At 38.3% G+C, this 26661-nt stretch overlaps 1 protein-coding gene across 4 annotated transcripts in view; it reads right to left on the minus strand.

The window, feature by feature from the left end:
• Positions 1-26661, minus strand: part of PRUNE2 (prune homolog 2 with BCH domain) — a 124537-nt gene that overhangs the window by 55286 nt on the left and 42590 nt on the right. For all 4 annotated transcript variants that reach the window (XM_087926742.1, XM_087926744.1, XM_087926743.1 and 1 more), the window contains exons 5-6: positions 23086-23238; positions 22109-22203 (exon numbers count right to left, since the gene is read on the minus strand). In XM_087926742.1, coding sequence (XP_087782868.1) covers positions 22109-22203; positions 23086-23238 — 248 coding nt within the window. The remainder of the gene's footprint in view (positions 1-22108; positions 22204-23085; positions 23239-26661) is intronic.

Raw genomic sequence — 26661 nt, forward strand, 5'->3', positions numbered from 1 at the left:
AGTTTTCCCTAATGATCTTCTACTATTTACTGTCTTGTTTCCCTCTTATTATTTTGGAATCTAAAGTACAAAAACTCCTTAAGGTTTGTAACTTCTTACACTTAAAGCGTTTTTCTTGAAAAGCTGCTCAAACAGATCCATAGTATACCATTCCACAATCTGTTCTTACATTTAAGACACCAAGAGAAATGCATTGTTTGACAAAAGTGCCGTGGTCAGGCTGCAAGTAATAAAGTACTAAACTGTGCAGAAAAATGACCAGCATACTTACTGTCCAGGAGCTGTCTATTAGTAAGACCGTCCCAAGGGTAAATTTATATTCAGTAATTTGTACCATCACCCATGCAGTATTACTGTCATGCAAACATGGTAATAAAGAAACACATTTCTTGCTGTCAAGAAAATGTCTAGGAAAATTAATCAACCATTCATCCATCCAGGCTCTTTGCATACCCTTTTCTCAAAGAGGGAAAGCTAAGAGATTCTTTGCCTGTTCCGTGCACTCATTGCAATAGACTATCAAATCCATCAAGCTTGAATTGATTTATTGAACTGTCTCTTAGCACAGCAGTACTACTACAGCAAATGAACTGATAACTGATAACAACTCAGTAATGTTCAGCAGTATCTGATGCATTAAGTTCCTTCCCATAGATTAAAGATTTTTTAAAGGTCTTGAATCGTGGCTCAGCAAACAACTGAGTATTCCAAAATGATAAAGTTAGAATATTTGGAAAACAATTTGAAGATACTGCTAATGTTCTTCACAAACATATAGTCAAATACTGTATATTAATACATTTTAGTATGGATGCAATTATGTTCCAGTACATCTTACCATTCTGCAAGTTTGCATTTACACAGTGGTGCTGATGGCTAAATTGTTTCAGCAACAGAATAAAGATAGTTCTCTGTGTATCTTATATATATATATTGTTGAATTCATATAACTTCTGAGACAGTATCCCAGATAATTTTCTACTCCATATTTGGATGGAGAATTCCAATTTCAAAGAGTGAAATCCATCATCAGGTTCCCTCTCCTGCTCTCCACAAACCTCTGCAACTAGCTTTTTCTTGTCAGATTTGAACTTCCTGAAAGGAGATATGATGTCCATGGGACAAAGATGCTGCTATAGTCTTTGACATATTCAAAGCATATCATTCTCATTATTTTGAATGAGAACTTTGTTTTTTTTTTCCCCTTTGGAAGAAAAACAAGACAGGCAGGTGCCTCTACTTTGGTGTACTCTAGCCTGACTCCTTTCTCAGGAGGTCGCCCTTTTTGCTCAGACTGGATATAAATTCCACCTAAATCCATAGGAACCAGAATCTTCAGGGGACAGTCAAAACCAACAGGATGGCAGAGAGAATGTCGCAATGCAAATCCTACCCTTTCTGTATATGTATTGGTTCCCACACACATTCAAGAAGTGTGGAACATGTATCCCTATTCTTCATTTGCCATCTTGCCTTTTTGCCGTATACACAAATGCAGCTGTTAGAGGGGAAACTTTCTAAGTAGATATGCATATGATCGCCTAATAATCAAATATCCACATGCTTAGAAAGAGTTCTTCTGGCAAAAATAGCAATCTGCAACAATATATAAATGTGCTCCAACCCACAGAGTCCATTCATCACTCAGTAGCATTGGTTCTTTTTCATAAAGACATGTGACCTCTGCCCATTAGATTTCATTAGCAGGGCACCATGCAAGGTTCCTTCGCAAATGACAGACTAGAAAGCTAAACATCACCGCCTAAAGGATTTGTGGGAACAAGCCCATCTTCAATCTTTGTCCCTAGGAGGCACTTTTAACACCTGCCAACCACAGCACTATCATCAGAAAAACATTTACAGATTTATCTTCAGGCTGGTGATTATAAGAGATAATTTGTTTGGAGTATGGATAAAGTTGGTCTAGCATAAACAAACTTGACACTCAAATTACATGATGAACATCATTAACTATTGGTTTAACCACTACTGATTTGAAAAAAGATGAGACATTAACTCAAAATTATAGAGGTTTTTGTTGTTGTTGTTGCCTTAATCTAAAAATTATTTGTCACAAATAGATTAAATTTTATTAGGGCATTTTACTTTTCCTACTTAGCAAATCCTTTATTTTCTATTTTACATATTAAAAATTATATATTTTAACTCATATCTAAGTATGAACCTGTACACTGATACCTAGATTTTTTTATGCTTATTTTTTTCCAGCTCTGAATAGCTATTGTTAAATCAACTTCATGTGCTCAAAAATATATTAATTTTTGAAAAACTTTACTGTTCAATTAATATAGACTCACTCACTTTATAACCTCACTCCTGTCATACCAAAATAACTTTTGATTTCTTCTACTGGTGTTATCTTTGCTTTTAGTAGCTTTTTTCCCAATACAAGCAGAGTCATGTTACGTATATTCCATCACATATTTACTCAGAGAACAAGATGTTTATTAAGCATTGTACATATAGAATACATTTTTGGCTGGAAAAGCTCCCAAACTAAAAACAAAAAATATTAGATGATAATAAGAAATATTCAGATATTTTCAGCAAAATATATTCTATATCATAAACAATTATTTTCCAAATGTTATGACTGAACATTTTATTTTTAGTATGTCAGGATTTTGAAAATATTTATGATGTCTTTCATATGAATGGATATCCATAGCAGAATAAAGTTGCTAACCACCAATGGCATCTGCAGAAAGGACAGTGCTTGTACAAGTTTTTGTCCCTAGACAGGCTAGACATAAAGTTTTCTAACAATTTTTTTCACAAATCATGCATAATTGGAATCCAAAATATATGAAAAGCAAAAGTTTTTTATTTATTTATTTTATTTATTTATTTGATTTGTCAATAAGATAATAGGTATAAGAATAAACATGAGTATAAATACAGAAAATAGGTACGAATAAATGGGAACAATAGGACAGGGATGGTAGGCACGATTGTGTACTTATGCACACCCCTTTACAGACCTCTTATGAATGGGGTGAGGTCAATAGTAAATAGTTTAACAGTAAAGGAATGGGCATTTGAGGATGTAACAATAGAGTCAGGTACTGCATTCCAAGCATTGACCACTCTGTTGTTGAAGTTGTACATTCTGCAATCAAGTTTGGAGCGGTTTACATTGAGTTTGTATCTTGTATTGTTGCAGTTGAAGCTGACGTAGTCATTGACTGATAAGACATTGTAGCAGATAATTTTGTGTACTATGCTTAAATCCAATCATAGGCGGCGTAGTTCTAGGTTGTCCAAGCCCAAAATTTCAAGCTTAGTGGTGCACCTAAAGGACGGGTGTCAAACTCAGGTTGTAATGGCAGCGTCACGTGACATATCCGGACTTTCCCCCCCTTTACTAAACCAGGCATGGGCAGTGCGTGATGCATACAGCCCACGGGCTGGAAGTTTAATAGCCCTGGCCATTGTAAGTGTTCCTGTTCAGCTCCCCTAGATTAAAATCTGTCCCTTCCAACCTTGTTTCTGAAATATTCTTCTTTCAGAGTATGCTGTTAATAATATTGTGGTATAAGAATATCAAGGAAACAGAGTTTGAAAACACGGGTAAAAATATACTTTCTCCATCAAATCTTCTTGAAAGTGAAAAAACAGTCCTGTTTTCACTTTCCGGAGAAAAAAATGCAATCTTCACAGAAATATTTTGTTATTAACTGAATCAAATTATTTATTTTACTCATGTAAGTATTTTTATATAGATACGCATTACAAAGTAAAATCAAAACAATGATTTTAAACCAAAAAATTGAAAATACATTGGTAAAATGTAAAGCAAGTATTCTAATGATTCTTTGTAATTCCGCTGCTGTTTTGCTAAAGACCCTAGTAAACACTCATGGTTATGTGAATTAGAAGATGCCTTTAGCAACTCATTTATTAAACAGTCAGTTCCTTCAGAGGAAATGGTAAGAGTCATTATCCTATCAACGATGGGGAAAAAAATCCAGATGTCCATCCTATGCAAAATGTTCCGATAGCTGTTGTTGGACATTCACCAGCTGTAAACACATATTTTCCCTGGAATACAGAAAGTAGGACAGATATCTCTAACTGCTTAATCAGTCAATATTTTTAATTTTAAAAGTAGACTCCAAGTTTAGAAACCTATCACATGCAGTGAGAACCAATGCAAAATATGAAGCTAAAGGAGGGGGCTATTCAGTCTGCCTAATTTTGAGATTTTCAAAAGTCTAAAAGAAATGTGTTTTTGTTAAAAAGATCTAAGAGCTTGAGGAGGACTGAATATTTTAGGAGCACTAAGCATTTGCAAAAGCTATGGAATTCTGAATGTTAATTAGAAATAAAACATGAAATTTGGAGAAGGGAAAAGAATGTATTTTCTGAGGACAGCTAATAGTCAAAATGATCCAATTATGAGGAAGATTATAATTTATAAACTTAACAATTTACATGTTGCTTCCCAATCCTAGTTCTTTTACCAATGGAACAGCAATCAAGACCCAGAACACAAAATAGTAATAGCAATGGCACTTAGATTTATATACCACTTCACAGTGCTTTACAGCCCTCTCTAAGAGGTTTACAGAGTCAGCATATTGTCCCCAACAATCTGGGTTTTTATTTTATCGACCTCAGAAGGATAGAAGGCTAAATCAACCTTGAGCATGATGAGATTTGAACTGCCAAATTGCAGGCAGCCAACAGTCAGCAGAAGTAGCCTGAAGTACTGCATTCTACCCACTGAGCCAGTAACTCTTTAAAGAAGGGCAGTTCCATGAGCCTCTTCATTATAAAGGCCATATTTTCCTTTGGGTCAAAATACCTAAACAGTTCCCCATAATTTATACTATGGGATAAACAACCAAGAAACCCCTTTCAAGTAATAGTCACTCAAAATAAAAAATGAGGCTAATATTCTGAAACTCTTATTATTCTAAATATTAGACTCTAATAATTAAATATTTCATGCAAATATTAATATATTCACCAGAACTGAATTGGATTAAAATTCTTGGGTTTAATATCATGATATATCTTGCCCTGACACATTCACAAGAATTTATGCACCAATTAAATTTAAGGATGCTGAGCTCCCACTGATTCTGTTACATAATTGCTTTTCATATCAACCCTACCCTTTTCTAGCAGAGGAAATAATTAAATACTTCAGCATGGAAGTCAGTGCAGCTGCATATATTAATACTATAACATAAATCTAGACTAGAGTGTTTCTGTGTTCTTTTGTTTTGTTTTTTGACTTAACGCAGGGACGGGCAACTATGACTCACTCATGACCTGTGGACTTCAACTCCCAGAATTCCCCAGCCTGGCTCAGATCATAAAGGAGCCCATCTCAGATTTAGCATGAAGAGGGGTTTTTAAAAGAAACTATTCAAATGTGATAGGCTACAGTTGAACATTTATTGAACTTATGCAATGTGTTAGAAAACTAGAAGCACAAATGAATCCATCTGCCCTACCCAGGAATAACCATGAGTAGCTCTGGCCTCCTTTAGTTTGGAAAGATACTTAAATCAAATAACTGTCCCCAAACTTAGAAGAAACTAACACATTTCAGTATCCTCTTAGATTCAAGCTAACATTGTTCCATTGGACAGAGTGGAAAAAAACTCAGTTGGATTCATAGCTGTCATATCTTTTTTTTTTGCCTTATCAAATGCAAAGGCCCACTTTATAATTCCTTATCTGACTAAGAAGCCCAACATTTATTTTGTACAATTTTGTTTCCTTGAATGGGACAAAATGTTGTTACATTGTTTGTAAAACTAAGCATGCTGTGATTACTTTAATAATTTAGCTCTAAATTTATACTGTTTTATTTTATTTAAAATAGAGACAGTTAAATTGTTTTAATTATTGGTCTATCTATAGAATTTTGGCCATAATAAAAATTATTTTCTAAAGTGAGTGTTAAAACATTCTCCCAGACACTATATTGTTCAATTATCCATTCTGTTGGGAACAGAACTCCAGGGTGGTTTGAGGGAAAAATTGGGAATTTGGATCTTGAAAAAAATCTCTAAAGGGGATGAAAAAAATAGTAACTCTTTTAGCATGGCACAACGAGTTAAGGATATGCCTCCATAACATTTCAGACTTGTTGTAAATTAACTCTCTTCTATTGTAGAGTAGGAGATGTTTTCTGTAAAACCCTGGAAAATGTCAGAGATATGAGAAAGTATTTCTCTTCTTGCTTTTACCCTGCCAGATAGTGATACGTTTCAAAAAAAATTACCACCGGTTCAGTGGGTGTGGCTTGGTGGGTGCGCTTTATGTGTGTGCACGCCAAACGCACACTTTGCACAGGCTCAGAGGCTTTCCGACTCCTGCAATCCTGCACTCTCCCTGTCACTTCAGCAGCTGCCATGCAGCAATCTGCTGTGCCACGCAAAACAGCTGCACTTCAAAAGCAGGGAATAAAGGTGCTATGTTCTGAAGTTCCCCCTCTGGTCCGGTTTCAAGCAGGGGGCGCCCAGTCGCAACCTGATTGGCCGGTAGTTTGACAGCCAACTATATAAGGAGCTGTCAAACAGACTAACAGCTGTTGCCTCACAGCTGAGCAGTTCATTCGCTGTTAGCACGCGAATTCAATAAAGCCTGAGCAACCAATTTAGCCGCCTCACCTCAGTCTGTGGTGCATTCGCTCCCAGTACGAAGCTCTGGCGACGAAGGTGGGATGCCACCCTCGAGGCATTAGGTGAGCTTGAAGTCCTCCTGTGGGCAACCAAAAGAGCTGATCACAGTGGCAGAAAGAGACAAACAAGCCAGAAGGGCATATAAAAAGAGCAAGTCACGCTGAGGGAACTCGATAAGTCCACCAGCCACCTGCCTAAGGATCAAGGGTCCTGTGAAGCTGTCAGAATGGCAGCGTTAAATTTATTCGCACCATTTGACACATCCACAGAGACTTGGGAATCATACATTGAGCATTTTGACTGTTTCCTAGAGGCAAACGATCTGGTGGATTTGACAGGCAGCCGGCGAAGGGCGCTGTTTCTAAATTTCTGTGGCAAACAAATGTTTGACACAGCCAGAGCTCTGTTATCACCTCAGCCCCTGAATTCCATTACCTGGGAGGAGTTAATGGCAAAGCTTAAGAACCATTACGCTCCCACTCCCTCACGAATTGCCCGAAGGCACGCATTTCACCGGCGCGAGCAAGCTGAAGGGGAAACTGTTAATCAATTTATGGCGGGTGTCCGAACAGCTGCTCTCCATTGCAAGTTTAAAGAGCTGGATGATGCCTTGCTGGATCGTTTAGTCTGTGGGTTAAAAGACCTCCGAATCCAGCGCAGGCTACTAGCAAAGCCTGACCTGACACTACAATCAGCATTGGATGAAGCCTGTGCTGCGGAGCTATCCAACAAGTCGACAGTAGAGATTCATGGCGCGAGCAGCCCAGCTTCGGGGAGAAAAACCTTAGCTGTCCACCAGGAAGAGGCTACCGAGGAAGACCTCGATATGCCAGGGGATGACAACATCCACCAGCTGAAGACTGTGTCAGGTAATAATTGGCAATCCAATAAAGCAGCCCAGGCACAATCCTCCATAGCGTGCGGAGGAAACCATCTGCAAGCAGCAAGCAGATTTAGAACTGCAAATTGTCAGCACTGTGGAAAGAGAGGCCATTTAGCTAGGAAGTGGAGAGCTATCCTGCCTGATGACAGAGTCCAGGCAAAACAAGGGCAAATGAAGGGGACCCCTAGAAAGGTTCCTAGGTTGGGGGAAGAGTGTTTCACCATCCAAAGGGATAATTGCCACATCAACCCCAGAGTAGGGCAAACAAACTTATCACTAAAGAATTTTTTTTTTCTTTCAGTGAAAATTGAGGGACAGGATTGTCAAATGGAGGTTGACACAGGTTCTTCTTTGTCACTGGTTAGTTGGAGCACAATCATACATTGGTGCCCAAAATGGCAAAGAAAAGATTAAGTCCCTGTTCCCTCACATTAAGAGACTATTAAGGGAATATAATTCCCATTTTGGGTCTCGCTAAAGTGACAGTAGTTTTCAAACAATTCAAAGGCCGTCTCCCACTAATAGTTGTGGAAAGGGCATTGCCAAGTTTACTGGGCCTTGACTGGTTCGAATCCCTAGGTCTGGCCATAAGTGGAGTGCATACCACAAATGGACAAAGCACTGACACCATAGATGCATTGGCAAAGGAATTTGCTAGTGTTTTTGACAATGACCTAGGTAAATATATAGCGAAAACCTATTTCACTGAATTTAGACCCTACAGTTATGCCTAGGAGATTGAAAGCCAGGCGAGTACCCTTCGCACTCTGCCCAAAAATCGATGCTGAACTCAGTAAGCTTATATCAAGGGGTATTAGAGCCAATAGATCACGCTCCTTGGGAGACCCCAATTGTCACGCCACTCAAGGCTGATGGGTCGGTCAGGGTGTGCCCGCAGACTACAAGGCAACCCTTAATTTGGCATTACAACCAAGTGCGTACCCAGTGCCTGTAGTGCAACATCTGTTGCATTCACTGGGTAATGGAAAAATTTTTGCAAAGCTTGACATGGCTCAAGCGTATCAACAGCTGTTGGTGGACTCGGCCACCGCAGAAGCCCAAACCATAGTAACACACAGGGGAGCATTTAGGTGCAATAGGCTACAATTTGACATTAGTGCTGCCCCTGGGATATTCCAGTCCCTGATGGAACAGCTCTTACAAGGCATCCCTGGAGTTGTTCCATACTTTGATGACATTATTGTTTCAGCTAGAGATGAAAAGGCACTTTTAGACAGCCTAAGGGAAGTTTTTAAGAGATTCCAGGCAACAGGTTTGAAACTAAAAGAGAGTAAGTGCCATCTGGGCGTGCCTAGGTAGAGTTCCTGGGGTTTCTGATCGATGCTGCTGGAATTCATCCCACGACAGCTGAGGTTCAAGCCATAAAAAGCGCTCCCACTCAAACAACAAAACTGAACTGCAGGCTTTCCTTGGCCTCCTGAATTTCTACGCCATTTTCATTCCTCACAAGGCATCTGTAGCTGAACCCCTACACAGACTTTTAGATAAAAAAAAATCTCCTTGGGTTTGGGGCAAGAAAGAGGCTAGCTCTTTTAAGTCTGTGAAGGACTTGTTAACTTCAGACTCTGTTCTCATACAGTTCAACAAATGCTTACCATTAGTGTTAGCATGTGACGCTTCTCCATATAGAGTAGGGGCAGTTTTGAGTCACAGACTGCCTTATGGCTCTGAGGCCCCTATAGCGTTCTTCTCTAGGACCCTATCACTGGCGGAATGGAATTATAGCCAAATAGATCTTGAGGCCCTTGCTGCCATTACTGGTGTTAAACGTTTCCACGAGTTTGTTTATGGACATAAGTTTGAACTTATCATGGATCATAAGCCTTTACTAGGTTTATTCGCTGGGGATAAACAGCCTCCTCAAATACTCTCCCCTTGAATGACAAGGTGGGGTTTTTTTTTTGGCAGCATACTCATATATACTGTCATATCGGCCGGGCAAACATCTCAGCCATGCTGATGCCCTCAGCAGGTACCTGATTCCACTGGCAGCTGAAGACTACGAGGCTGAGGAATCCATCCTCCTCATTGACCATCAACAGGACTTCCTACTCACTGATGCAGACATTGCTGCCTATTCAGCTAAAGACAGACTCTTAAGGCAAATTCTGGACTGGGTGAAAAGGGGATGGCCACAAGGGTCTGTATCTGCTGATTGTCGTCCCTTCAAAGTAAGGCAACAAGAGCTGTCTTGCAGCAGGGTTGTTTACTATGGGGGAGTAGAGTGGTAATTCCCTCAGCCTTACAAAAGCACGTTCTGGGGGCACTCCACAAGAGTCACCCGGGCATCGTTCGTATGAAGTCCCTAGGCCGAAATATGTGTGGTGGCCAGGGATGGACCAGGCAATATCTGAATGGGTGTCAGGGTGTCAGCAGTGTCAGGAAACTAGGCCATTACCCCCAAAAGCCACAGTAAGAGAGTGGGAAACCCCCAGAGGTCCATGGTCACGCCTGCATGTTGATTTCGTGGGGCCCTTCCAAGGTCAGATTTTCCTCATCCTAGTAGATGCTTTCTCCAAGTGGGTTGAGGTAGTTTTAATGAGCTCTACAACATCTGAAGCTGTCAGTTTAGCTTTACAAAAGGTGTTCGCCACCCATGGGTTTCCCGATCTAATTGTATCAGATAACGGGCCCCAATTTACCTCAAGAAGTTTTGAGCTGTTTCTCATTAGTTTAGGTATAAGACATGCATTAATTGCTCCTTTCAATCCCTCTAGTAATGGAATGGCAGAATGAAGGGTCAGATCTGCAAAAGAGGCACTATCAAAGATGGGCCCAGGACCATGGCCAACTAGAGTATCCCAGAATCTGCTAATCCAGCATTCTATCCCATGTCCATCCACAAATCATAGCTCAGCAGAATTATTAATGGGCCGAAGACTTAAAACAGTGTTAGATAGACTGCATCCTGCCCATACACCAGACAAGCCCCTTGACTTGCATAGCAATGCCAGGGAATTTGATGTAGGGGACCACGTATTCGCTAGGCACTATACTGGTAATCCCCTGTGGGTACCGGGCTCCTTAACTAGCATAACCAGGCTGTATTCATGCATTGTAAAGTTAGAGGATGGCCGGACCTGGAGGCACCACATTAATCAATTAAGGGGGCGAGGGAACCTGAGGCTAGGAGCTGTATTAACAAGGGAGAACGATGAGTTCTCAGGAACTGACACAACCACATGCCAGCAGCCACACTCACCAGAGAGGCCAGGGGTCAAGGAATCACCAGCAGAAGTCCAACTGCCACAGTTGGAAGTTCCGGTCGAAGAGGTTCCAGACAAAGAGGTTCCTGCCGCGTCCAACGAGCTATCGCTGCACAGATCAATGAGAATCCGGCGCCGCCCAGCCTACCTCGAAGACTACACATGCACTGTCGAGGTGGGAAGGAGTGCTATGTTCTGAAATTCCCCCTCTGGTCCGGTTTCCTGCAGGGGGCGCCCAGTCGCAACCTGATTGGCCGGTAGTTTGACAGCCAACTATATAAGGAGCTGTCAAACAGACCAACAGCTGTTGCCTCACGGCTGAGTGGTTCATTCGCTGTTAGCGCGCGAATTCAATAAAGCCTGAGCAACCAATTTAGCTGCCTCGCCTCAGTCTGTGGTGCATTCGCTCCCAGTACAAAGCAAAAGGTTAGTATGGAAGCCCAAGTGGGCCAAAACAGCAGAGCGTTGGAGAGAACCAGTTTGGTCTCCACTGCTCATCAGTGCTACCGGCTCACCAGAACCAGGCCAAACCAGTAGATTACCACCACTGCTGCCAGAGCACTCTAATCTTATGATAGGATTGTTTTTCTGTGACAATTTTCAGTATTAGAGGTAAAGAAAATAATATGGAAGAAAGCCTTTGATATTAATCAAACAACTTCACTTAGTATCCTTTCTTTCCTCAGTTTAGAATACATTGACTAGAAACTAGGATTGAAATAATGATTTCAATAAATAAGACAATTAATATTGCCTTTACTGCCTAATATTAACAATTAACATTTTATTTATTCCTTTTCTGTATTTCCCATCTCATTAGGGTACTTTGCTTAACACTGCCAACCCTGTAAGGAAATAACACGGGTGTACAGTACATGTAATCCTTGACTTACAACAGTTCATTTAGTGACCGTTCAAAATTACAGCACTGAAAAAAAGTGAATTATGACTGTTTTCTCATTTTCGACCATTGTGGCATCCCCAAGGGTCACGTGATCAAAATTCAGCTGCCTGGCAACTAGTTCATATTTATGACGGTTGCAGTATCATGGGGTCATATGTGGCACTTTTCCAGAAGGGGAAGCCAGATTCGCTTAGTCAGCATTGTGCTGCTGACTAACTTAGCAAATGCAATGATTCACTTAACATCAGTTGCAGGAAAGGTCGTAAAATAAGGCAAAACTCACTTAACAAATGTTTCACGTAGAAACAAATGTTGGGCTCAATTATGATCTTAAGTAGAGGACTGCTGTATGTGCACATTTTGTATTTCCTAACAATTACAGCCACCAGATGGTGGTGTTGAACTATTTGTACTCTATTAGAGCACTCTTGTTTTTCTTCTAGAATTAAATATTGTAGTCAGATTGTTTTAGGTCTCTCCCTCCCATTTCTTCTTTAAAGAACAGAGAGCCACTGAACATGAAGGAAGTGAGGCAGAAGAAGCAATATCAAATTAACTGCTTAACTGAGCCTAGTCTTGCTTTATATAAAACATAATTTCCTTTAATGCCCTATAATTACATTACTTTCCTCACTTTTACACATCTTTCTTACTTTCTACTAGTTTTATTTTAAGAGAATAGTCTGTACAGTTTATTAGACAACGAATATATTTGTTAAATGTAGTGAAGATGGAAGATGTAAAGAGACAGCCAAGTGTAATCAGACAAGAAGGTATCAAAACCAGGCATCCAAGTATATAATATGCAAATAATAAGTCACCAGTTAACCTATGAGAAATACATGAGTTTGAATCTCAGGAATCAGAATGAATAGTACTCTATTACTAACATATTCTGAAAACTAAGTAAGATTTTCCTAAAACCTTGAAAGGAAAAACCTTTCACAACAAATGATACATCAAACAGGCCATCGATGTTGCTAATGGATGTTAATAGCAGCTATTGCAGCACAATGGCACTTTTCCAATAGCTATTTGTTGATCTTTTTATTTTTTTTAGTTTATAAGACCTCTGTCTCAACAGACATCCTTCAATTATTTATAATCATTTGGTTCAAACTACAAGTAAATGCTCCAACATTCATTTTTCTAGTCACACTGGCAACTCAAAAAGCTATGCCAGGATGTCAAACTCACATAGTCACGGCTGCATCACATGACATATCAGGAATTTTCCTCCCTTCACTAAATCGGGCATGGGCGTGGCCAGCGCATGACACATCCGTTCCATAGGCCGTGAGTTTCATAGGCCCTGAGCTATGCACAAACTGGAGGAATAGGATGAGAACATGGACTCAGCTGCAGGAAACAGATAAGGAGTGCTAGGAAAACTCACCAGCAGCCATCAATGAGTTGTATGAGCAGCAAAGGAACAGACAGATAAGCACTGTGGAGGGTGTACAACTGCTTACAAGTTAGCCTTTCTTTACTTCTTTGGTACTGGTATTTATATGCAGTGGTAAAAATTGCGGGTTAATAAACATTAATGTAGTAACTCCTTAAAGAGGTGCAATTCCATGAGCCTCTTCATTATAAAGGCCATATTTTCCTTTGTGTCAAAATACCTAACTAGTTCCCCATAATTTATATTGTGGGATAAACAACCAAACAACGCCCCCCCCCCCAAGTAATATTCACTCAAAATAAAAATTGAGGCTAATATTATGAAACTACTATTTCTAAATTTTAGACTCTAATAACTCTAAATATTTCATGCAATCTTCATTCATTACAGTGGTGCTTTAGCATCTACTCATATGCACCCATGTGAGTTGGATTTTTAATTATCTCAACAAAGTTCCTGTTTGTTTTCTTAATCACTTACAGTTTCTACAAATGACAGAAACTGTTCAAACTCATACAAAGAGATGCAACTTTTGGCAAAATATTCTAAGCTATTTCTTATTTCTGCAGATCGTCATACAAGAAAAAGAATTCTCTTTAATTTTAAAAATGTAAAATACTGATTACAATCAAACATGAAACACTGGATTAATATCAATAGTTCAATATCAATACAAGATATAGTATATTTAAAATATTTAATTAATGAAAAATTGACATTAATCCAGTGTGGGGATGAGTTGTTACGTTTCATATGAAAACAGTTCAAACATTTCAGGTTATTATGTTTGACTATCTCTGGATATGAACATTTGCTATGACATTATATTTCCTGGCCACTGGGTGGCTGCAACTTTCCAGAGAAACATCATTTTACACAGTATACTTCTCAAGGTTTTGTCTAACAAGAAAGTTGGTGTTTGAGGGTTTATATACATTGAGTTCCACTGTCACAGTAGCAGACTTGAAGTATTAGGTATAAATTGCATTGCATCAATGCTATGCCTGGTCATGATAGGTTGGGAAAAGCAGTCTTTTTTGTTGTTGTTATTTTGTTTATGAATACAAAGCCATGTAATGGCATTGTTTGAATTTCAGAGTAGGGTCTATAGGAATCCTAGGCAAGAAATTCATTTTCAGTACGTTTTACCTAACAGCATTCTTGCATTGATAGGGAAGAATGCATGCACGTTCCTGAGCTTCTTGGAAAAATAATTTATGAATGAATGGCATGAATGATTGATAATAAATGTTTCCTGATTAATACAATTAAATAAAACATTAAAAATAAATCTACTTTCGCACAGATTGTAAAACTCCATGTTTTTATTATACATCATTCTTCCATGTGCCCAAGAATAGTGATGCTAATTGTATGTTTTCAAAAACAAAAAAGAATAGTGATGCTAACACCAACGTCAACTAATGAATAAAAAAAATTATCCTGATAGGTTGGTTTCAATTGCCATCATAGAAAATAACAAAAATTGATTGCAAATTCAACTATAGTGATGACCACAGTTTATTACATACACATAGTGATGACCACAGTAAACATATACACAATTAACTTCATATTTCAGAATTATTTGCAACTTTTTAAAAAAATGGATCACAAAATTAGGTATAGTTCTTCATGTGTTATTGAATTTTTTCATATGCAACTTTACGTTTTTAATACTGATAATTCAGCTAAATTAAGTCAGGTTATACTGGATTGAAAAAGACACAGTTGGTTGCATAGAAGAATTTTCTCAATGCCTACTACGTTGAAATTTAATAGGATTTCAAAATTTATTTTCTATGTTCTGGTAAATATTGAAACAAAATAAAAATAACAAGAAATCAAAACTATTGTTCTCAATCCTCATAAGGATCTTGTCTAAGATGACTTATTTCAGAAAAAACTTGGGCTCAGATTATTGTACACTTCATCAACTTCTCAGCATGTTAGATAATGAATGTTTCATTTACATTGCTAATTGACAAGCCATGGTTCCTTCAACCTCTAACCCTTAAAATTTATCACATAATCACCATATGTCAATATAATTGCACTTTCCAGATTTAAACAAAAAAGAAAGCTTGCGAAGGAACTTATTAATGTAAAAAATTAATACTAAGTGTAGACAGAAATTCATGAAAGGTCAACACTAATATTTAGCTTTGTTTAAAAAAATTGCTCACAACCTTTTTTAGCAAATATAGGAAGTTAAATCTCATATTAAAATATTATGATAAAACTTTAACTGAAGTAGAAGTGTTACTTTAATTTTCAAAGAAAGGATGTGTTTCATAAAAGATGAAAAGAAGGATAGATTTAAAGTAAAAGATGGACGTCTATGCTTATAAGTAAAATTGTTCAGAATTTAAAATATGCATCTCTGGTGATAATACTGGTGCAACCTCAATGCCAGTTTTAGAGGCCTGAACATCCCAAGTTAATACTCTTGATATTATCAAGCTTGTCAGCATGGATCTACATTCAGTGTTATCATGACAGATGTCTGAGAAGCATGGCAGCAGAAGACAGAGTAATAAAGTGACAGGACTTGACAAAGAGAAACTTGTAGTTTCTTCCTTAGTCTGCTGATAAATTGAATATTTTATGATCGACCATAGCTACCACGTTAGCCATTTTCTGTTTACATAAGCTCCCTATCATATCTACTTTATGAGACTAGTCTGCAACAGTTTCTCTGAAATATTTGCTGATGTAAAAGAGCAGGAGTGTCAGACTCAAGGCCCACAGGCCAGATCTGGCCCATGAGGTGCTTAGATCTGACCCACAGGGCTGCCCTGGAAACAACAAAGGACTCACCCATGGTGCCTCTGGTAGCGAAAACGGAGCTCAGGTTTGCAGCCCTCCCTAGCTCCGTTTTCAATGGCAGAGGGTTGCAGAAGGCCATTACAGACAAAAACAGAGCTCAGGAGCCCATTTTCACTGGCAGAGTTCTCAGGCCACCACTGGTGCCCACAACATGTGTGACATAGAGCTGGCAAAACCTATCCCGGCCCCTGAGATCAAACACAACCCTGATGTAGCCCTTAATGAAATTGAGTTTGACATCCCTGTAATAGAGCAACTGGACAGGAAGTGGGAGGAGAATAATTCTGACTAATACACGCCAATGCATATATAATGTATTTTATTTTAAGTTTGTGGTTCTTTACCTTTCATTACAAATTACACCCAGCAGCCATAAGTGGGGATCTCTATATTAAACCGATTCTAAGTATTGAGTCTATCCTGAATCCAGCGGCCGACAAAGATAAATTTGCATTGTTGCAAAGCAATATCCAATGAGAGGAGAGCTGAGTAAAAGCCTCTGAATCTGAATAGAAAGCTCTTAAGATCGATATTAACACAGGAAATCAAAGGTGAATATTGCACTTATGTAGCACATATCCTTGATTCTCAGGTACCCAAAGGGGATTTGCAATCTCGCCTCTCAGTCCAATACTGCACTTCACAAAAAATGCACTTGAATTATACCAGAGGGGATGCTTACAGCTAGATCTTTAAGGAAGGCCAAAGGAAGTGATAATCAAAAATAAGACCGTAAAAGCCTTTCACAAATTTCCATTTTCTCCAAAGGAAGAATTTCACATTTAAACAAGAGAAGATAGCAGCATTATGGAAGCAAGTGTAGAGGGAGCTTCTGAAGCTAGCCTCTACATAGCAATTGTTCATAAAGCATCTGTCCTACAAATCCTGACATTACTAGTGCAAAAATGTCTCAGGTATTGCTATCCCTATTCCCCCAACAGTGTTTGGAACTAGTAAAATATCTCAGTTAGGAATTGGTGTTACAAAACCTGTTAATTTACATTAAAAAGCTGCTATTTTTGCTTGAGAAGAATAGAAAGACATGAAAGGCTTTTAACAACATATATCAAACTGTGCATTTGATGATATGAGTTAGATATATGCATATTTCAGTTGTCCATTTCCAGCTGCTTTGTGGCGTCAAACTTTTTTTATGTTAACAGATCACATTATTATCACATTTAGAAAAGAGTAATGGCATAGGGCGTTGATACATCATTGGCAGCACAGAGCGCTATTTGAAACATGTTTTTAGTCTTTGCATTTCTAATAGTAGGACAGAGATGCACAAATTTTACCATTAAGCTGATGTTTCCTTATATAAAATGATTTAGCACAATAAATGAATATAGTGTATTGTGAATTCCATAGAAAATGTCTTGTGCCATGAAGAATGAGCAAGAAAGTAGTCTCCTCTCAACAGCTAAAATGGCCCAAATTTTGTTTTGATACTACTCCACTATTCATAATATTCTGAAATAGCAACAAGGGAAACAAATGTGATTTTTAAAATAAAATTCTAGTGAGTTTCTACTGAGCCCTTAAAAAAAAACCCAGAGGATAAAACTTGAAATCAGCTGAGCAAGCATGCATATTGGACCAGAAATATTAAGTGATTAGATCAGGTCAGGAGGAATAGAATAGAATAGAATAGAATAGAATAGAATAGAATAGAATAGAATAGAATAGAATTTCAGTATCATGGAAAAGAACTAGCTGCTGACAGGACTTCAACAGCTTCATATATAAAAATTTTAACTGCAAGGCCCAATTTTGTGCACACTAATAAATGGCAGCATCTGACATTCACCGGCATTATAGAAGATCCAATAATTAGGTAGGACTGCATGTGCCTAAAGATAAAACCACTGTGGGAGAGAAGTGTCCCGAACTGGGATTTAGAAAAAGAAAAGTGTTATTATCAATAGCTTTCATGAATTTGGGTACAGGGTATACATAAAGTCTAATAAATAGTGCATTTACTTATGAAAAGGCCTCAGTCTTTCGGCTAGGAGTTAAATAGCACAAAGGGCCTGTTTGCAGCTACCTGTAACCACATTAATTCTGAAGAAAGATGTGGTGCTGAAAATTAACTCTTATAATTAGCTCCTTTCCTGGTGAAATGTGCAAATCAGGTCCTGCCTCTACTTGTTATGATCCCTTTTTATGCATGACCCTAATATACAAAGCTAGTTATTATGATATGTACATAAGGAACAAAATTAGATCAGTAAATGTTTGCTGAGGAGAAACAGCAGCCAAAGAAAGAGTTATTAAAGATCCATAGCAAAGAATCCATAGACCTGCTTACTGTAACATAGTAGCAACAATAAGAAAAAAAAAAAAGGAATAGAAACCAACTCTCTCCATTCAGGGTTTTTCTGCCCTGCTCATTTTTTGCAGTCCACTTCCAGCAAGTCTGATCCCAGAACATAAATGTCATGCCAGAAAACCTAACTTTTACTTTCTTTTCCAACGTACGATAAACCAAAAACTCAATAGAGTAATCTTTTTATTGGAAATCTTAAAGTGATGCAGTTTGGTTGTCTTAGCTTCACAATACATGGAATCATTATGGACATAATATATATCCGTGTACTCAAGCAGTGAACATTGGCATTCAAATGTTATGAAGTTCATTGCCTTGAATCATAATGATGTCTGTATATAGTAGTGTACCTAACAGACTATTGTTTATGGAGAATCTCAATTATTCCTGGTTGTGTTTTTTCCCACAAAGGGCAACTGGATTTTCCTAGTTTTTTTTTCCCTTTGAAAACATTTTGCTTCTCATCTAAGAAGCTTCTTACATTCCCTACCAGTTAGAACTGAAGAAGTGTCTTGGACAAAAAGTGAAACACTTTCAAAGGAAAAAAACCCAAGAAAGTCCAGTTGCCTTTTGAGAAAAAAGCATCTTTGGAACTAACTGGCTATTGATGGATAAAAATGGAGAACACAATACATGACACTGTGAAATCCTTGCATGAAGAATGGAATAAAACTGCAAGAAGTGTGTATGTGCTTATATACAACAGTACAAGAATAAAATCCCCCATCCCAAAATGTCACTTGACTTCCTACAGACTTTGGGATAAACTGAGCCCTTGCAGCTTGTAAGGTTGTACAAATCATATTATAGCATTATATAATCTGGGATAAATCAATAAACAGTGATAGTGAGACGATCCACCCTCAGGACAAATAACATATTTAATGACAGGCATCTGCATGTACAGTGGATATTTTAGTCAGGGGAATTCACAGCAAGCTGAATGTTTGTCAAAATGATGGAAATATAAAAGGGATAGCCACTGCATTGCCATGCCACCATTCAGATTTTGCCTTTTGGCCTCCCAATGATGCCCATGATTTCTGTACTGATTTATCTTTTTATATGGATTTCCAAAGAATCCCCACCCCCTAACAACATCATAGTTTGTTTAACCAAAGTTAGTTCTGTAAACATATGTTAAGCTATAAAACGTGGTTTATAATTATAGTACAACTAGGTTCAAGAACTGCATTGTTTTCACTTAGTAAGCTTCTAAGCTAGGTAACTTCCTGGTTATCTGTCACATTTATGTATGGGCAAAGCAATGAAGTATCACTATATTGTACAGACAAATTAACATTTCAAGTCCATTTTAGGAGTTACCTAAATTGGAAACAGTCTCAGAAAGCATCACATTTTTAAGCCTATGCAGGTGTGGCGTTTATCATTACAGATGTCAGTTTTAATTTGACCTAAAGCATCAACAATATCACCACTACTACCCTCCATAGTGGTACACAAATTTAAATGATAGCCTCGTGAACAGAAGGTATTTGATAATGGATCTTTGACTTCCCCATTTATCCTTAGAACATGATTGCTTAACTAGGAATACGTATGACAGGACAAAATCAAAGTATACTTCCTGACGTACAACAAATACATCAAAACATCACCTATAGGCAAAGATTATCTGATACTTGAAATTTAATCTGTTTATGTGTAGAATATTTTCAAGATCCAAAAATATGATATATGTTCTTTTACAAAAAATACAATTAAAATAATATCTATATACACACGGCAAATGTAGTACAGATAACACATTCATTTAAGCCCATTTATACACATTAGTAACACACCATGTGGCAGAAAGACTAGGACTACAAGAAGAGCCCTTGGCGATTTATTTTATATTAAATCCCTAATGGCCCTTCCTTATCTTTGCAAAAATATGCACAGAAGTCCAGACTATGCAACCATTGAAGTGAATGGTTATTTATTTGCTAAACAAAAACCCTATGTTTAATGTTCCTTAGACATAAGGTAGTCTGCAAAAATCACATTCCTACAGCGCCATAAATCATTTATTTTTTGTATCCTATGCCTTTGTAAGAAGCATCTGGAGAATTTTATTTTACAAAGTCTGAAATTTATTTCACATGTCATTATTAAAGTATTAAAGATACCTTAATTTTATTGGGCTTTCTAAATTGAAATCAAATTCTATAATCAGCCTGAATATAGTCCATAAAATACCATTTAAGGCTTAGTGCAATCTAGATATTATTAAAACTCTTGGTCATGATTTTAACAGGGCAAAAGGGTATATCATAGGGCAATAATTTTTGAACCAAGGTACCTCAAACGGGCTAATTTACAGAATACATCCAAAATTCAGAACCCATGACTCCTGTGGAATTGAAATTCGGCAAGTTTTACAAAACATTTTAGGACATAAAACATATAAAACATTTAGGACATAATACAAAATGTTAGATATCTAATTTATCTCTGAAATGATTACACAATGGGTCACAGGTTGTCTAGCTATAAACTAATACAAGGCCTTTCGTGTGATCAAAACGCTTAAAAAAACCAATAAAGTCTCCTTATGTCCAGCTCAACTCCTGGGGTTTTTATGTTCATACAGTTTTCTTGGCAGCAATTATCTAGGTCTTTCTGCAGTGGCACTCAAGAACAATTTTCCACCAGAGATTTTCACTTCTATTTTTCAAAACATCCCATCAATATTAAACAGACATATTTGACAAGTTTGTATTTTGTAATGTCTCCCCCCCTCCGCCCCCCAAAAATATTTAAAACCAAGCAGAATGGCAGATATCAACACTGCAGTTCAATCTATAATGCTTAGCAACATGCCCAATAACAAGTAAGTTTAAATTCCTAGGAAATAAATATACCAATCACAGTATGTGGTGCATATCTCTTACCATGTAGCAGATATCATTATGATAAGTATGTATTGCAAAAATAATCAATCACTGATATCATGCATTTCTTTAATGGGAAAATTAGAAAGCTGAATATAGTACGTTATCTGGGTAAATACATAATATTTTTCTTTTTTTCAAACAATACTTAATCCATGTTTTCCAATTATTTTTAAGAAACTATATTATGACTACTATGTTTTGCCAGTGCTGTTAGCTCTGAAATGTCTGGATTAGTTTTTCTGGTCCTTATTACTTTAATTGGAGATGATAGAAGTTATTCTGGGATTTCTTACATGAAACATGTAGCCATGTCTCTTTGTAAGATTAGGGTTGGTTTGCCCTTCTTTCATTACTATCTTATGTGTAGGTAGACATACACAACAGAGAAAAAGTTAATAAGATGATAAATCCCAGCCATAAGTGAGCCCCTATGGCAATGCTTCACAAACCTAGGTAAATTACCCCAAATGGAATAAAGTTGGTTTTCTTTGGGTAACAACAAACAAACCCATTATCTAATTTTTACAGCGACATTAAAGGACTTTCTGATAAGTGGTTTTGGGTAATGAACAGAGGTGTTATTCAGCAGGTTCTGACCAGTTCTGGAGAACCGGTAGCGGAAATTTTGAGTAATTCGGAGAACCGGCAAATACCATATCTGACTGGAGATTTTACAGTCTCCTTCCTCTGCCATGCCCACCAAGCCACGCCTACAGAACCGGTAGTTAAAAATTTGAATCTAAGGTCTTGACAACCATGAATACAATGATTCAGGCCTTGTGTTGCTGGAGGATTGTTTGAGAATATATTTCAAATGTCCAAACCAAAAAAAGTTATTCTAGAATATTAACAACACAAATGAAGTCAAAAAAATCCATCAACAGTTTTAAAAATCCTTATAACTATAAAACATATAAGAAAAACTTCAGGTAATTTCTGGTGAAAGCCTCCAGTTTGATTTTTCCTTACCTCTAAATTGATATATATGGTGCTAACTGCTACTTTTATTTCTCCATCTGACACCTCTTTGAGATCCTTGACCAAAGCTTCCTCAATCCTCAGCTCTGTGGAATAGATAGAAAATCATTCATTTTTGCTTAAAATCATTTTTGCTAAGTATAAGTTAGTGTTTGTATGCATACACACATGCATAAGGAGTAAGATTTCTAATTTTCTTCCAAGAAAACATGATAATTCAAAAGCCTTTTGATATCAACAAGATTCATCTATGCTTGGTCAATCTGAGATAAAACTAGATGACCAAAAGTATCTATCAATGCAAACGTAACAGGAACCTGTTGGAATATAGTTCCTTTCTAGTTAAGAACAATTTCTTTAATATAAGGATTATGATACAGAGCAATGAAGGAGGGGCAGCAGCTTTACAGGAACTTCACATTTGCTCTGTAATCAGGTCATAATAATTGTTTAATCTTTTATTCACACATGTTTTCATGTAGAGATTCAGTGAATAGCAACCCACTGCAGAGAGAGAGATGTAGTAGCATTGGGGAACAGAGAAGGTGGAGTCCATGTTGTGTTTGCATTTCAGGATCTTGAGACCTGGCTTTCAATATATTAAATATATGATCTACTGTATATCTATATCTATACCAACATCCAGATATTCTCCCAAGTTATTAACTTTTAGCCCATATATATAGAAACATTTCGATGCAATAAAAGAACGTACACTCTTTTCTAAGTATTTTCAGAATTGCTGATTCGAAATGATTGGTACTGAGCCAACATAAAATAAGCCAGATGTATGGAGATATATCTCATAACAAGTGTTGTTTAGAAAATAGCCAACATTCAGATCTGGAACTAAACCAGCAATTACTACTCATTATTCTAATAAAGTTAAGAGTCCGGCAGACATTTAATGAGAAAGTACTAGACAGCTCAAATAAAGAAAAAAAGGAAAAATTAAAGCAATGCTGTACCATCAGCATGCAGCTGTGCCTCCTGAAGGAAAGTGATAATGTCTTTTCGGGAGGAAAGTTCTGGAAATTTCTCCTCCAAACACGAAAGAACTTCTTCCTTTTCTTCAGGAATCTTGAGGGCATCTTCATCCATGATTTTTGAGAGAATGCTCCCTGAAGTTTTTTTAAAGAAATTAGTTCATTAAAAAAAGACAATTATTACAATGAACTTATTAAATAATGTAAATAATTATTAAAGAAATAGCTATCTATCCTTTCATTCTTTATTATTTCTAGTAGTTTCAGTCACATTTCTTCATGTTCAATGTGTGTGTGTGTGTGTGTGTGTGTGTGTGTGTGTGTTTTCGTAGATTTTCATGGGTACAGGTATGTAGGTCTAGGTGTGTTCGGGTCTTTTCCCATGTAAGATTAATAGTATCTTGGTGACGTTTCGGCGAGGTCCCACTTGCCATCCTCAGGCTGGTGCTTTCAGCTTCATGCCAGTGCAAGCAGTGTGTGATCGGAGCTGCCGTCTCTCTATAAATACTGGTGGTGGGGGCTGGTGTGCTGAGTTGGTTGGCTGCGCTGCTGCCTCTTGATTGGTTGATGGAGTTGATGTTGGTATAATGGGCTGTTTGATGGCCTTGTGAGTTTTGTTGTGGAGATATCCTGGATCTTGTGCTGTAATCTGCTGGGTTGTTTGTTTTGTAGTGATCTTTTTTCCGTTAGCCTCTCGTGTTTTAACAGCTTGGGTAATGGGTTGTGTAATTTGGTAATGGATTTCATAATTTGGCCAGACGGGAAAGGAAAACTAGACAACTTCCTCACACATCTTAACAACCTACACCCCAAAATACAATTCACCATGAAAACAGAAACCAACAACCAACTTCCCTTCCTGGATGTCCTAATTTACAAAAAACCCAATGGCTCCCTAGGACACACCATCTACTGGAAAAAAACATATACCAACCGCTACCTAAATGCACAATCCCATCACCACCCTGCACAGATCAACTCTGTAGCCAAGACCCTCATCTCCAGAACCAAACGCCTAACTGACAAAGTCCACCTGAGAACAGAACTACACACCCTCACTAACGTATTAATTTCCAATGGATTCCAAAGAAACACTATCACCAATCTAATCCGAAAAGAGATACCCCCAAAAAACCAAGACACAGAACAAGACAACGGTATCGCACTCCTCCCCTACATCAAAGGCACCACAGATAAAATCAGCAAAATTCTCCACAAACACAATATCAGGACAGCCTTCGGCACTGACCAAAAAAGAGCCAACATCCCAAGAAACCCCAAAGACAAAATCCAGCTAGAAAACCAAGGAGTTTATTAAATACCATGCAGCAATTGCCCAGCCACATACATTGGACAGACCAACAGGAGAATAAATGCACGCATCGCAGAACACAAAAACGCAGTCAGAAAAGAAGAAAATACTTCCTCCCTCTTCCAGCACCTTAAAGCCACAGGAAATGAAATTAATTTTGAAGGAAGCAAATTAATATCCAACACTGAACACTCCAGCAAGACAATAATCAGGGAAGCCATCAAGATAGAGAAACACCCCCATAACATGAATAGACGGGATGATACCTCCCACCTACCAGGCATCTGGAAGCCAGCCCATACCAACAAATGAATTCCAGCCACGAAAACCAACACCAGACCCAAAACAACACGGGACACCACCGCTAACCCCCCTCATCAGATCCAGGCCCAAGCCCATCCTATAAATGAAGGACAACCACCATCCAGAAAACAGATCACGGCTTCTTCGCCAGCTGTCGTACCTCCCGATCCCAAAACCAAACAAGCTGACACACACCAAGAACACAGACCCAAACCCCAAACTCGAAGCCAGACTAAAACCCAGAATCACAGCCACCTGCTCAGGACATCACATCAGAAAACTCAGGAAATTACACCACAAGAACTCAAGAAGTTACAACACAGCAAATGACCCAGGATACCACAGCACAAGACCAAGTATACCACAGCAATAAATCTCACAAGGTCATCACACAACCCATTGCCCAAGCCGTTACTACACAGGAGAAGAGATCAAAACACAAACGACCCAGCAGATTACAGCACAAGATCCAGGATATCTCCACAACAAAACTCACAAGGCCATCACACAGCCCATTATACCAACATCAACTCCATCAACCAATCAAGAGGCAGCAGCGCAGCCAGCCAGCCCAGCACACCAGCCCCCACCACCAGTATTTATAGAGAGACGGCAGCTCCGATCACACCCTCTTGCACTGGCACGAAGCCGAAAGCACCAGCCTGAGGATGGCAAGTAGGACCTAGCCGAAACGTCACCAAGATACTCTTAATCTTACATGGGAAAAGATCCGAACACACCTAGACCTGTATGTATGTATGTATGTATGTATGTATGTATGTATGTATGTATGTATGTATATATGTATATATGTATGGTATTCAACTTTGTTCAGGTATTTTCCCACGTCATAATAGTTGTCCTTTTAAAGTTGTAGCAACGTTTCAGCAGAATCTCATCTGCCATCATCAGGCTTCTGTATAGTGTTCGTCTGACGAACACAGTCTGATAACAAAGAATTATCAGAGAAGCCATAGAGATTTAAAAAAACCTGAAAGCATGAATAGAAGAGATGATTCCACCAGACTGTCAATCATTTGGAAGCCTGCACTCAGAAACAAAAAAATCTCCACACCACAAGCCAGGCAAACACCTGGGCACAAACAGATCCCCCCTGATACCTCCAGCTCAAACACACCCCAACCAGGCACCCAGATGAAACCTAGCTTCCTAACTAATGATAGCCATCCATTTACCCGGAGCCAAGCTGCACTAAAGGCCTCCAATAAAGTAATACAATGTTGCCAGCCAATCAAGAGACAAAAAGAGCCAAAAAACAGACAGGAGATATTAGAAACACCAATCAAGCAGAACACAGCAAACTCCAAGACCAAGACTCCCAACCAATCAGGGTGAAGAAAAAACCATTCTGGCACAGCAATAGGCTGCCCCAAATTTAAATCTGAAGCCACTATAAAAGCCTGACTCACAGATGAACACTATACAGAAGCCTGATGATGGCAGATGAGATTCTGCTGAAACGTTGCTACAGCTTTGAGGTGTTGGACCAGGGAAGAGGTCGGTTCTTCTTTTTTGATAGAGTTCTTATGTTCTTCAATGTGTGCACTTATTCTTCTGTTAGTTTGTCCAATGTATGTGGTGGGGCAGGTGGCGCAAGGGAAAAGAAGAACCGACCTCTTCCCTGGTCCAACACCTCAAAGCCACAGGACATGAGATTGACTTTAAAAATACCAGAACTGTCGCCAAAACCGAACACTTCAACAGCAGAATAATCAGAAAAGCCATAGAGATAGAAAAATGCCCACACAGCATGAATAAACGAGATGACACCTCCCGCCTACCAGCCATTTGGAAACCTGCCCTCATGAACAGATGAGTACCTAACATGAAGAATGACACCAGACCCACACCCATGAGGGCCACACAAGATGCCACCACCACACTTCCACACAGAAAGCAGACTCACACCCACACAGAAGATG

This window comes from Pseudonaja textilis, chromosome 2 (genome assembly GCF_049901715.1).
Source record: "Pseudonaja textilis isolate UNSWEBS1 chromosome 2, rPseTex1.2, whole genome shotgun sequence".
Lineage (NCBI taxonomy): Eukaryota > Metazoa > Chordata > Lepidosauria > Squamata > Elapidae > Pseudonaja > Pseudonaja textilis.